Source organism: Phoca vitulina, unplaced genomic scaffold, assembly GCF_004348235.1.
Source record: "Phoca vitulina isolate PV1807 unplaced genomic scaffold, GSC_HSeal_1.0 scaffold11, whole genome shotgun sequence".
Classification (NCBI taxonomy): domain Eukaryota; kingdom Metazoa; phylum Chordata; class Mammalia; order Carnivora; family Phocidae; genus Phoca; species Phoca vitulina.
The window spans coordinates 45,969,775-45,984,205 of NW_022589714.1; the positions used below are offsets into that span (position 1 = coordinate 45,969,775).

Here is a 14,431-nt window from a genome sequence, read left to right on the forward strand (position 1 = left end):
CTCACTCCTGGAAACCACTTTAATGTCAGGTGGACAGTTATATACATTGCTAACTGAAATCCAAGCAGGGCTGCCAGTTCGGTCAATTTTGCGTCCCCATCAAACCCAACAGCTGGAATGCATGAGCCAGCCAATAGTGCCGTCTGATACGCCCACCTTCTTGGCATCCTGCCAGGATTAATGCTGAACAAGTTACCCCACACCTGTTTTACTTGGTAGTACAACTGAAGGAGTCAAAAATCCTGACTGGAACCCACTTCCAATTCATGGTTATAGGATCCTAAGCTTTCCCCCAAACCCTTAGTGCAGCTACACAATTGGTCTTGCTCTCTCAATTCCTACTTTATGATTAAGGTATTCATTTCTTCACCTAGATTCTTTATAGCCTTTAGTCCCCCCAACACCCTGCCATCTGACACTAAGGGACTTTTCGAAGGACCCTCAACTAAAGATTTGCCACCTCACTCTAGGTCCAAGAGCCTTTCTCTTAGGGGATGTAAAGCCCTACAACCAACACCTCTTAAGTTATCCTAACCCATAATGGATGAAACATGGAGAAAGTAGTGTAGTTTAGGCCTCAAATTCCTGAACTTGAACTCAGATCAATTACATGTTTTCTAGACACCAAGCTGTTGTACATCCCTGTACCCCATTGCACTAAGCCCTTGTGTCATGGACTACCATGTGAGAAAAGTTAACAAATGACAAATTTCCAATTTGTACTTATTTGTAAAGCACTCATTGAAACAACATGGATTTTTAACTAAACTATAAAGAAATTCTGGTGGCAAGAGCCAGCTGGAATGGGTTAAGAATTAACAGCTGCTTAAGCTTAAAAGAATTTAGGGGTGCCTGGGTGGCTCAGTCAGTTAAGGGTTTGCCTTCAGCTCAGGTCACAATCCCAGGGCCCTGGGCTCAAGTCCTGCATTGGGTTCCCTGCTTCTCTGCCCCTCTCCCCCGTTCTCTCTCAAAATTTTTTGTGCCTGGGTGGCTAAGTCGGTGGGGCGTCTGCCTTCAGCTCAGGTCATGATCTCAGGGTCCGTGCATGGGGCTCCCTGCTCAGTGGGTAGCCGAGCCGCTTCTCCCTCTGCCCCTCCTCCCCTCCCCTTACTCATGCTCCCTTCTCTCAAAATCTTTGGGGAAATAAAAAAAAATCTTAACAATTTAGGGGTGCCTGGGTGGCTCAGGTGTTTAGTGTCTGCCTTCAGCTCAGGTCATGATCCCAGGGTCCTGGGATCGAGCCCCGCATCAAGCTCCCTGCTCCGCAGGAAGCCTGCTTCTCCCTCTCCCACTCCCCTGCTTGTGTTCCCTCTCTCACTGTGTCTCTCTCCATCAAAGAAATACAATCTTTAAAAAAAATTTTTTAAAAAATTGAGAAATCATTTTGAGGGAGTTAATTCTTTCAAGAACTTTTAGCTGTCCTTAGTTTTATATTCTGGTCATTTCCATTTCCTTTTACAAATGAACAATCCTAACAGTTAACACCCAAAAAAGGGTAGCATTAAGCAACTTTCCCCCTTGGCTTCATTTGCAGATTTGGGGATGGTCAGTAAAAACCACCCCTAAAGGATGCTAACTTTCCCCATATGAAACCTGAATGAAGTACATACTGAAACAAAGGTGCCATTTACAAGTAAGACTTGAAAAGCAGGGCAAATCAGGGGCACCTGGCTGGCTCAGTGGGTACAACAGGCCACCTGACTTCCAGGTTGTGAGGTCGAGCCCCCATGTTGGGTGTAGAGATTATTAAAAAAAAAAAATAAAAGCAGCAAAAGTCACCTACAATTTTTCTGGAAAGCTCAACTTTGCTCTGGAAATAGTGAAATATTCTCCATATAAGGACCTCTCCAAATGACTAGGAAGTAACAATGTTTCCAGAAAGTTTCACTTCCTCAAGACTAAGTACATATCTGTAACTATACAATGTTTTATGTATGTCACAGAGAATGGAGGAAAAACTAAATGAGTTATGTAGTATTATACCCATGTGTCAGTCTGGAAAACATTTTGGGTGTTGTGTTCTAAATAATTAACAAGAAAACTAGAATACTAAAGGAGTCTAAATACGGTTATCCTAAATTTCTGCAATCCCAATAAAGAACAAAATCGAGCAGTTATACTAGGTTTATCAAGACAAATTTTCAATGATTCTTCTCAGAATCTCCCAAGTGTATGATACAGCTGAATTCTTTTGCCATATTCCAAAGAATCTTTAATAAAGAGCATTTGTATGGGCATAGAAAACTGAATTCAACACTAATTTTTAATAAAAATATACTCCAACCCAGTTTTTCTTCAGCTACTTTAATTATAAAAATCTTTCATATTCTCAAAAAAAAAAAAAAAAAAAACCCAGAAGGCAGCAGTCTAGTACAAAAATATACAACTGGAAGACATTACCACCAACTAGATCTGACAACTAAAAATGTTCACGACTGAAAATAAAAGCAAATTAAAACGAAGTACTAAACCAGTGGTCTTATTTAGTCATTTAATCAGGGATATTTATCACCTTGAATTCTTTCAAATAACACAGTGTTTGGTTACTCTATAAGAAAAAAAGACCTAACAGGCCTGGAATCAGGCTGTATTTTGAAGAACTTCTTTGATGAACAGCATTCCTGATAAAGCACTGTACTAACATGAACCATATTAACTCTCTAATAAAAAGCAACCAGGACTCCCCATCCAGATATGGGTGAGTCTAACTAAAAGGGGGAGAAGACATCTACAGATCACAACTATGTAAGAAACTGTGAAAGTAAACAGTAGATAAAAGGTTATCTACATCTGATAAAATGAAAATTCCTCTGGCTAATTTATCTTCACCATTCTGCTTAAGACATGAAGGTCAGAAGTAACCCACAATTAGGTGAGAACCACGTATTATTCTGGAAAAGCATAAAAACCAACTATAATCCTTGTATCCTTAAATCATCACCCAGTATTAATAGTGACCTCTAGTGAACACCTGTAGTCATTACACTAGAGGTCAGCTTTTGTGACTAATCTCTTTCAGTATTGTCCTTAACTCAAGAGGATGCAGGGACAAAGTTGGCTAATGAAACAATTTTAGAAATCACAGTAACCAGAACTTTTAACAGCCAGAAGCTGAATGTGCAGTGATTTTAACAGCTTCTATATTCCAAAAAAAAAAAAAATTTTTTTTTTTTTTAACAAGCCATAAAAACTGTGCTGAGGCTTCTGGTTAAAGTGATTGCAAATTTGGCCTATGTCAGGATAACTCCCTGAGATCAACTTTATCTTAGATTCTGTATAAAGCCACATTATACCCACAACCTACTAACCTTTTTACAAAAACCCTTCCAACTTAAGGTTCTGCAAGCTGTATACTGCCAAAAACACGCATATGAATGTCCATTTATAAGAGTAGTGTGATTATACTGATATACCGTACTACTTTCACGACCTCTTAGCTATCTTTCCTTGTTGTGAACCAGAACAGTTTTGGGCTATGAGAAAATGCCAAAAGACAAAAGGCCCAAAAAGCCAGAGCTCCCAGTACATCAATAGTCTTTAAAAAGGTCTTCTCTAAGAAGGCTCATGTTGAATCTGACAATTCTACCTTGTGACACCAATGACTCCCCTCCTTAGTTGGTATCTGCATGAAGTTAATAAGGACCACTGGAAACAATTTGTTTAGGACCTACGTCTCAGAAAATCTTTATAGGCCCAACTCAATGCAATAACTCATCTTTCATATTAAAGTCAGTACAGCATAATCCAAAACTACCTTTAAATAGCACATTTAAGGAAACTAAGCCACAAGACTGTTGCATTATGATTTAATCTAATTGCACAAAAATTTGAAATTACAACTCCTCTGGATTTCTAAGAGGAAGGGTTATGCATGCCTCCATATTCAATTCTGCACTGTTACATTTGAACCATATAGTGAATTTTACATCATGATGGATCAATTTAGAATTCCCATGCAACACCTCAAATTATATAAAATGGAAGCAATTTTTAAGCTTTGTGGAAAGGTCTCATGCTAATGATAAAAACCTTCTTTAATGGGTCACTTTGGGTTATAATGTACCAGGTTGCTATACTTTTAAAATGTTGGTCACAGAGTATCATGGTCTTTGAACTGGCTCCTACTCCTAAAAAATGGTTAAGTACGAACAATCACGTAGGTGACAACCAAAAATTCCCTTCAGCCTCAGTTGTGTTTCTTCTAAGATTTGTGTAACCAACTGATTTCCATGGGACAAGAACTATGGTAATAGTGGGTTCGACTATTACACAATTATGCTAATATTTTATTAATTCAAAAGCACTTTACAAGAAAATAGAAGTATGGCTTCCAATAGGAATGTTATACCTGGACTTGATACCAAGCTCACAGATTTTAGTTTTGCAAGGAAAAACAGGCTTTCGGGTTAAACAACAATTTGTAACCAAAACTTTAATCCCAAGGATTCTCACAAACATATTACAAATGACAGCATGAAAAAAAATAAATCTTGCACAGTAACTCAAAGTTCAGCTCTACAATGTACCCTTAAACTGGCAGGCCACTGGTATCTTGAATAGTTTCAAATTACCAAACAGAGATTGTTACAAAGAGCTGTGTGTTCATATACAGCAATCACATAAGGAACTTATGACCTAAAGCAAAGGTAAACTAACTTTCTTGCAACTTCCAATTCTACACCAACTGGACACCCCTGCCCAGTATGAAGAATAGTTTGTTTTTTTTTTTTTTTAAACCTCTAATCTAGTTTAACAGTACAGCTTAATTTTTCCCTGCTGGCGGCTTGTGTTCACACCAGCTTTTAAAGACTGCTTCTTCAACTACAGCTGCATACTATTATCCCAGCTATGGAAAAACTTCGTTCAATTTTTGCCAGTTTTCGTAGTATTAAATGTCAAGCCTTAGCTGGGCAGAAGTTAGAGGTTTATTATCAGTCTATGTGAGACTAAACTTCAAACCAAATTCAATTTTGCTTAAGGGAACATTGTAAAGTAACAATTCTTGATATTACATGCCTCATATGATCCGTTCAAATCATAGAGAATTACATCTTTGTCACTGTTCCAAGAGACAAACAAATGTGAACAGCTAAAACATCTTAAAAATGCACCAAGCTTATGAAGTCTCAAACAAAACTTGAATTTTCTGTACATACTCCTGTCAAATGAAGTTATTTCCTGTACACCACTCCTCTTGCAAACTGGTCTTCTATTTCCTTTCATTTGACCTAGATCGGCTAAAAAAAAAAAAAAAAAAAAAAAAAACAACCAAGAACAAAAGTTAACGTACATTACTTAATGACACAACTACATCAAAGACTTTTATGGAAAAATAGTAAAAATAATCAAAATGGCTTCAGGAAGAGCAGGTCCTCGTTAGTATAGTGGTGAGTATCCCCGCCTGTCAAAATGGCTTCAGGTGACCAGTTCTGTTTTTGCTTCATTGTTTATACACAGTCCAAGTCATTAAAGATCTTACCTACGAGACCTAGAGAAGGATCGGGAAGGCTTGTGATTTCTCTCCCGAGACAGTGATCTCTCTCTCCTCCTATCTCTAGAAAGGGACCTAAAACCAGAAGAAGAAAAATAGGACCATTCAGAATTATACACAATAAACATCTGTACGAAGTCTTCAAAAATTAAGTTGGTTCGTTCCGGCAACACTGGCTCTATTACACCACTTGATTCATTATTAAAGCCAAAGTCTTTTTACCATTAACCATGTCATTTAGAGGACAGTTTAAGAACAGAAGCGCGGTCATTTCTGAGAACGTGCCCAAAAAAGATAGTTATTTACCTGCTCCGGCTGCGGGAGAAGCTTCTCCGTCTTGGAGATCTAAAAGCAGAAACAGGAAAATTAGGCTAATTGTCAATTAGTATTTATGGCGTGAGGCATTTCCCAACTTTTCAATCTCACTGTTGGGCCCAGTGAATGTGCCGAAGAACTGGCACCCATCGTCCAAAAAAAATAAAACAAAAAAATAAATAAAAAACAGGGAAAAAAAAACAGAAAAGAAAAAAAGGCACAGAAGGATTAAGGAACCAAAAGCTCAAGTGAAAAGCAGGTATTCCAACCATGGATTCACTTTAACAAAGAATGCTTCACAGCAGATCTGTCCAATGCAAAACTTCATGTCAAACTAACTTCACTACCCAAACACCACACCAAAATATAGTCCCACAAGTAGTTCCAAAAACAGTACCATAAACCAGTATTTGGAACCCATGCAAACCTGTAAGTCCATGACAAGACTTAGGTACCAGGTGGATAGTGTAATTTTGTGAAAACGCGCTAGGTGTAAATACTGATGCCATTAAGTGCTACATTAGAACTGCATTTGTGATCGTCACATTTAAGAGTGTGTTTAGGCTTATAAAAATTACCTTAGCTTGGCCCACTTCACCCCCAAAATTTAAATTTTGAAAACTGTTAGTAAAACCATTTAAAGGTGATAGGATTCAACAAATTTTTGCTAGAAAGGAAAGCTAAATCTGTTAGAGTTATTAAAATTTTTAGTTTGGCATCTCACACATGCAAATAAGTTTCACTTGAAGGTCTAGTTACATTATGAGTTCCCTATCACCCTTAAAAGTTTTATTCAAGCAATATATATGTACGTTACCATTCAATTATGCACAGCCAGCCTTTGATCCAGAAAAAAGAATTACTTTAAGCCGCTTACTCCTTATTTTAACCAGCAGTAAACTGTATAAGCAGGAAAAACTTACTAGTTTTGGGTTTCAACAAGCTAGAAATGGTGAGGTGAGGCTGCCGGACTGACGGCCAGGAAGAATTTGCTGAAAAGGTTTTGCCAGATGTTGCGTTGGATTTAGTTGGTTGGCGAAGGGGGTGTTGTGGATTTTTCCTGCTTTTTTGTTAGCCGAAGGCTGCTGCTGTAGTTGTTGTGAAGACATTTGGTAAATAAACAGCTGAGCTGATTGGCCAGGAATGTGTGGGCGGTCGAGGTGGCTGCTGCCGATTTGGTTAAGGTTGGAGAGAAGGCTGAGAGAAAACAGCATGCTCGGGAACCAAAGGGCGGTGCAACCTGACGACTGGCCATGCCTGGGTCATGTGAAACGACACCAGCCAAGCTGAATGGGGCGCGCTGGTCACATGACGCTGAAAGGGCTAGTTGACTGGCTAATGCAGACTCAGAGGGTGGTGAGAAGAGACATGATGGTGACTCTGTAACGGGGTTCATTTTTATTAATAGATGGACCAAAAAGCACAAAAAAAAAATGAAAAACAAGCCATCAGTACAACCATCTATTTAGCTAACAAATACTCTTTATTATGATGGGCAACAGTGTGTTGTTTTGTTTTTCAAAATAGCAAAAGGGGCAAGATTTTGAACTCCTATCTCCTAGAAGGACTTCACTCACCTGTAAGAGGTAAATTCAGTCCTATAGAAACTATTTTGGAGGTTTGAGGAGATGTGGAGTTAGCATCCAGACAATACTGCCTGGTCCAAGAATGATGCCATTTTCAATTATAAAAAAACTGAAATCTCTCCTATTTGGGTTTGAAGAACAGATGACTGGGATTACTTTTTTTAGCCCCCTTTATCGGTCAGTGACTTTAGTTTCAGAATGATTTCTACTTTACCAGTTGTAACATTACAACAGCTGCCTGGTTGATAAATACTACAATCGTGCTAATAGTAGAAAACACATTTTTGTGAAGAGCTAGAGTTGAATGTAATGTTTGTCATTATGGAGTCAAGAAATGGAAAAAGGCCTAAATTGAAGTATAAGGGAAGACTTGGAAAGATGCAACTAGAAGATGAACTAGAAGATAGATCCAAGATAGAAGTTACTGACTACCAACATGAACAGTGACCTAAAGACAAAAAAGCCAACACTCAGCACAACTCACATACCCCAAACTACACCCAGCACATGTTTCATAAAAACCTCCGATTCTTCAAAGTTTAAAACCCACCAACAAACTTTAAGAGAAATACCTGCTCCTATTAGCTACTCCATTACACCAATACCTCTAAACACGCTCTCAAGTACCTGCGGCGAGGTGGAGGACTCCTTCTCCGATAATCATCTCGAGGGCGACGACCCCAAGACGGTGGTGGGCCACGATTTCGACTTCTCTTTTCACCATTCGAGAGTTCCACTCTTACTCGGCAGCCACATAATGTTCTAAGAAGAGAAGAAACATTATTAAATTTAAAAAAGCCAAACTGACTTTCTAGATGTGTATTAAAGCAAAAAGCACTCCTAACTTAGCTTCTTTGCAAAGTACACACCTGGATGTCTGTAGAATCCTTAATAGCAAAACAAGTTTTTCTCATCAAGAAAACCAACTTCCTTACATTTTAGTGCTTTGTTCGAGTCCATCTAAATCACTGGGCTCAATGTTAACTTGTTAACATTACAAGTATGAAACCCCTGGATTCATCCTCAAAGAACTAGTTCATCTGTACATCCTGCTGGGAGATCCCCCAGCACTTGTTTACTGATCTTACTGTATTTGCTTTGCTGCTGGTCTTTCTCCTCCCTCCACAACCCCTCTCCATGCAAAAGCAGTGAACTGAAGCATTTTGGCCATTTCACATCACCATCTCCCCTCAGTGTTCACACAATAACTGACACTTAGGAAACTGCAGCTGAGAATAGTTGGGAACAAAGTAATCCCCCACCTCTTCATTGTTCCACATCCGTTTCGATAAACCACCATTATTTGGACAGTGATTGAGAAGAGGCAGGGTCCTGGAAAAATCTGTTTCTATCATCTGCTTGGATAAATGACCTTTTACACAGCTTTACAGTCAACCCTCAGACCCCTTAACTTTTGGATCTTAAGGATTAACCATTTATCTTGGTTTCATGAAATCCAGCAGTTTTCAAAGACCAGGAAGGAGGGGGAGAAGGGCAGCACCTGTTCCCTCTAAGACTCAGGTGTTACTTTATCAGCCATTAAGAGGACACCGTAAACACAAAAGGAAATAGCTACATATTCCCCCTAAATATCTAAACACTTAAAAGATAATGGCATAAGCCCACGTAACCATCATCCAACTACAATTGTCAGTTTGTGGCCATTCTTATTTGAAGAGTACCTGATTTCCAATTGTTTCAGAACCAATTCAAAGGTAACACCACGGGTGACACTTTGTGGAAGGTTTAGATCAAAATGCTTTAATCACATTTTGGATGCAAAAATCCACCCAAGAATTGACCCACTAAACTTATCTCTTCACTGGCCACCTGAATAAAAAGATCTTCCTGTGTATCACCAGTAAAACCATTCAGTCCTTTTTCATTGCAGCAAAGACTTTACATAAGTCTCTAAGAACCTTAACTTCAGATAGCCAAGAAGCCATCTAAAAGCCACGTATCCTAGGAATTTTAAATATTAAAAACACAACATATTTATTATCAGTATAAATTAGTCATCAAATTACCTCCCATCTAGTTCTCGAACAGCATCGGCTGCATCTCGGGGATCTTCAAATTCAACAAAAGCAAAGCCGGGAGGGTTTCTAGCAACCCACACACTTCGGAGTGGTCCGTAATAGCCAAAAGCTCGTTCCAATTCAGTCTTGTTACCATTGTTTCCAAGATTACCTACATAAACCTTACAGTCCAATGGACAGGAATCACGATGCATTTCTGTAATAAAAAGAATACCCCAAACATTAACCATTTATGCAATAATCTACACAGTGACAAACAGATCCTTGAGAGAATGCTGAAATACTAAAAACCAAACAAGTTACTACCCTCCAAACACCCATTTTTCTCTCATCTGTACTGATAACCACAAAGAAGCCAGCACGAATTGCATTAAGAAAAAAAGGTCTCCTTGAAAAATTGAGGGGGGAAAACAAACACCGAAGGAGCATTTACTACAATCTGGGCACAGAGTTAGGGACTTTATTACTACGATTAATCTCAAAAATAAAGCACTTAGAAAAGTAGGATAACTTGCTCAGAAGCAAATCCTGGAGACACAAAAACCAAATGAAACCATGCTTAAAACCAGACGGTAGTTAAAGCCGAGTCACTTGAAAAGTGGTACTAATGTGCCCTCATAAGCAAAAACTTAACCAGCTTCACTCCTCGAGCAGCTAAGTGTTAGGTTTTTTTTAAAAAATGTACATCACGGCAGCACTACTCTCAAAAGCCAAAATCAAAAGATAAATAGATAAGCAAAATTACCCATACAATGGAATATTACTCAAAATGAAGTACTGATAAATGCTTCAAACATGAATACTGAAAACATCCTATTACAGATGCCTATGAGTCTATGTATATGAAATATCCAACAGGTAAACCCAGAGACATTACTGGTTACCAGGGGCTGGGGGAGAGGGCAGAGGAAATGGGGGAAAGCTGCTTAATAGGTAGGTATAGGTCTCCTTAGGGAATAAAAAAAAGTTTTGCAACTAGACAGGATGGCTGCACAGCATTGGGAATGTACTGAATACCACTGAATTGCACACTTTAAAATGAAATTTATGTTAATTTCACCTCCGGGGGGGGGGGGATTTCTTAGTGCACGTACTTACTGCCTTTGGGGGCTTATATTTGATAAATCTTCAAAAAGTCACCTCGACAACGAATCTAATCAACTTGTAGATCAGTTTCAACTGCAAAGTGTAGCCAACCCAATAACTCAGCTTAAGGGCTTCTCCTAAAACACCACGTTCTTCTGAGGTTACCTAATTAAAATAACTAGTGCAGACACATCCTATTTGCATGACCCCACCCTGTACCCAGGAGTTCTGAAGCCAAATCATTGCTGGAGATTGTTTTTTTAAAAAACTTAGCCGTAAACCGTTTCAGAGTTAACTATCAACGGGAAGCTGCTACAAGAACAATGCTACTCAAGGAAGATCCTTCGGTTTAAAAAAAAAAAAAAAAGTGATAGGGTGTATAAAGTCAGATTAAAATTAGATAAAAATACGGGTGAGTACAGAAACCAAGGAATACGGACCAAAAGGTCCAATCTCGATTGGTGACTTGAGAAAAAATTCCTGAGTAGCTTCCAAAGAAAACGTGGTGGGGGGGGGGGGGGGGAAAAAAGGGGCCAAAAACTCAAAGGCCGCGGCGCGGAGTACAATTCAGTTAGCGGCTTCCCCCCCCTTCACCTCAACTTTCGGGTAATCTCACTTCTCACTTCACCCCCTGCCCCGTAAAAGATTATAAACACCTCCACTTTTGAGGCCCAGGTACATTCTCTGATGGGTCAAAAGCCCCCGCCACCGCCCCATGCCGAACGTCACAAAATGGCGGCGGCGTCTCTTTGTCTCAACCTGGCGCCGCCATTGGGCCTGGTCCCTCCGCGATACTGTTAAGGGCCATTTCCCACTACATTCCTTTAGTCGCCGGTCACTTACCGAGATCGTGGGTTGGAAAGCGGACGCTCAAATCCACACACCCTCAGATGGGTCTTCCCGCTTCCCGCTCCCCTCCCCGCCCGGCTCCCGCAGATGCTCTCCCCGACTTGGCGTCCACGAAATGGCGGACCACCGCCTTCTCCTCGCCCTTATTTATACGCCACGCCGAAGTCACATGATTGGACGGGCTCGCCCAATGAGAGTCGGAGGAGGCCGTGACGTTGCGCCCGTAAACGCAACGAGAATCACGGTTGCTGGGAGCGCGCTCTGGCGGTGCTGCTTGGACGGCGGAGACGTGCGCCGCCGCGATCCGGTCATCTCAGGCCTGGGGCTTCCTCGGGTGTTTACGCGTGGCCGACCTCCAAGTTACCCTCAGTTCTCCTCTCCCTCGTCTCCGGGTAGACTGGGGTTTCATAACACCACTGTCGTCACTCCCAAACCCCGATTGAGCCGTTTGCTCCAAATAAGATTTAGATACTAGAAGACTTCATTAATTACTTCATCCTGGAGAATGGTTACACTGGAATGAAGACCATCGCGTTTACAAACGTGCTTTAGAGTTTCTCCCAAGGTCACTGAGCTGTGTGAGGCCAAGCTGCCACCAGATTGTGCCCGCCCACGTCCCACGCTATGGAAAAGCCCGATCTGGAAAGTCGGCCCGATTCTGGCTGGTTTCCCGCCTCTCACACAAACCGCAGCGTTTGGCAGAGAGGGGTGGCGTCATTAGCCCGGACTCAAACTGTTTAATAGAAATCAAAGGCAAATGAGACCGGTCAGGCCATCTGGACGCTCACCTTTAGCAAATAACAGCAAAAGGAACTTCCTGAAGAAGAATTAGTTTAAATACTGGGCCCCCAAACGAATGCCAGGAAGGGCACCTCTGGCCTTTCTCCTGGATGAGGCTAGGTTGCTATGTTGACTTGAGGGTGGGACTCGGGTCCTCAGACCACTCATATCTTCCTCTGTTTTCCACTTCCCCCTAGAAAAACAGAGGCACAAGAATAGTTAACTACTGGGAGAGAAATACCTCAATCGTGCTTGAAAATGGTTAAGATCTCCCTCTCTGGAACAGTGAGTTAAGCTGGGAAGTTTGTCTGGTGTCCTGAAACCTACTCCCCTACCCTCTTTCAGTGCTGTCTGACTTATTGCTAAAATTTAAATCTCTCAAGAAAAAGAAAAAGAATAATACCTTGTATTTTCAGTCACAAGGTGAAAGATATGCCATTATTGACTTACAGCTCCCAGACACTTTCTTTTGAAGCCTTACCTCCTATTGTGGCTCTACAAGGTTTATCCATAGTGGGGGGAAAAATACAGAAATGTAATGGCTCTGAGCCTTAGTTTTCTCACTGTAAAATACGAATTTCATACTGCAGGGACTGAGCCAGGACCTGGGCTGGCCTAACCTGGGGTGTTTCCCAGGTGAGGGGGGATTTTAGCAAACCCTTTCTCTTTGTCTTCTTACTTTTCTTTCCTTCTCTAAATGTTTTTCTCTTCTGGCTCACTTATATTGCCTTGGTTTGATCCCCTTCTCTGTGTGAGCTTTTCTCCTCTTTTAAATTTTATTTTCTTCTGCCAAAGCAAAGGCTTTAAAGGCAGACAGTCCTGGATCTGAACTATCAAAGTCCCCCTACTTACTACCAAAGTATCTTGAGAAGAACCCCTTAACCTGTCTCAGAATTATTTTCTTCTGTAAAATGGGATAATAATACCAGCCTTGCGGGGTTGTTACGTGTTGTCTCCTCCCACAGGAACTTCAGCTTTTGTCTGTTGTGGTCACTCCTGTGTATCCCTGGGGCCTAGAAACAAATCTGGCACGCAGCACATAAACATATTTGGTTTTTGTTTTTTTAATATGTATGTTCTAAGATTTTATTTATTTATTTGACAGAGAGAGAGCACTAGCAGGGGGAGTGGCAGGCAGAGGGAGAGGGAGAAGCAAGCTCCCCATGGAGCCGGGAGCCTGATGCAGGGCTTGATCCCAGGACCCTGGGATCATGACCTGAGCAGAAGGCAGACGCTTAACTGACTGATCCACCCAGGCGCCCCTAAACATGTTTGTGTAATTATTTAATGACTTAAAGAAAGTATGTATGTAAATCACCTGACAATCTCTATTCAAAAAATGCTCTTTTCAAAGAGTATCCTATTCTTTCCCACCATTTTTCCTGTTTTTTGGTTTATGTGTGTGATGCCCGTCCAGCATGCATCTTTCAATGGAGCACTCTTAATCCCTCCAGCTGTATTCCAGGATACATTTTGAACCTCCTATGGCCATCCACACACACTTTTCATCTTCTGGTAACAGCATACAAAGTGAATTATCCATTTAAATTTTGGATTATTTTAATGTTGCTTTACATTTATTCAACCACCAACCAGTCTTGAACCACATGAAGCTTCAAAGGGCCCTATCAGTATTTCTTGGTAGGGATAAGGAATGGGGATCATATGTCATAGTAAACATCTTTCGATCTCCTCTGGGGAACTACCTGTCTCACTGTAGACTGTGGTATTGATTCAGGTGTGGTTGGGTTAATTAAATCTTTCCAGTTCTTAGCACCCCTCCCCCACCCCAATTAGTTCAGGAATGGATGAGCTATCCAATCAGACCAGTCAGCTGCTAATTCGCTAATTCTAGCCCTGCTGCTAGGTCAACCAGAGGTGTGCTCATTTCCTCTGACTAGTGGGTTCCTGAGACAGGGCAGCCATCCTGTTTCCAGGAGGGAAGAGGCAGTCTGCAGTGGATCCAATCTAAAGGGAGAGAACTGAGAGATGCAGAATAGAGTCCTGGAACTCTTGTTTGAGAAGACCTGATCCCAGTTCGACTTCTGGAATTCCCCACCGTACCTTCCCTAACACCTCACCCAATTTGCCTAAGTCACTTGATTTTTTTTTTCCTGTCACTTGCAAACAGAAAGATTCCAATTACTTCATAGACCTACACCTCTGAAACCAACAAAACACTATGTTAATTTATTGAATTAAAGTAGTTTAAAAAAAATTCCAAATACAGAAATTACTCTGACACAGACTTCTCAGTACCTCAGATTGAGAATCACAGCACTGAG

At 40.8% G+C, this 14,431-nt stretch overlaps 1 protein-coding gene across 2 annotated transcripts; it reads right to left on the reverse strand.

Annotated features, from left to right (window-relative positions):
• Window positions 1–1,327: 1,327 nt before the first annotated feature.
• On the reverse strand, window positions 1,328–11,486 carry SRSF3 (serine and arginine rich splicing factor 3). 2 transcript variants are annotated; one of them, XR_004300198.1, is made up of 7 exons: window positions 11,361–11,486; window positions 9,420–9,627; window positions 8,020–8,154; window positions 5,798–5,836; window positions 5,480–5,566; window positions 3,007–5,237; window positions 1,328–2,958 (listed from the first exon to the last, which is right to left on the reverse strand). XR_004300198.1 is itself a non-coding variant. In XM_032409923.1 (6 exons), the coding sequence occupies exons 2-6, from the start codon at window positions 9,623–9,625 to the stop codon at window positions 5,210–5,212; spliced, it is 495 nt and encodes a 164-aa protein (XP_032265814.1). In that variant the 5' UTR covers window positions 9,626–9,627; window positions 11,361–11,486; the 3' UTR covers window positions 1,328–5,209. The 2 variants fall into 2 exon arrangements, 1 of the variants encoding a protein (XP_032265814.1); XM_032409923.1 differs by having other exon boundaries at window positions 1,328–5,237.
• Between the last annotated feature and the right edge of the window lie 2,945 nt (window positions 11,487–14,431).

Bases quoted from the DNA above. Each gene is read 5' to 3' on its own strand.
- SRSF3 (XM_032409923.1), bottom strand. From the start codon at position 9,625: ATGCATCGTGATTCCTGTCCATTGGACTGTAAGGTTTATGTAGGTAAT. The intron at 8,155-9,419 runs GTAATTTGATGA...TTCTCTTCTTAG, and splicing joins GTTCGAGAACTAGATGGGAG to AACATTATGTGGCTGCCGAG. The intron at 5,567-5,797 runs GTAAATAACTAT...TTCTGGTTTTAG, and splicing joins TTCTCCCGCAGCCGGAGCAG to GTCCCTTTCTAGAGATAGGA.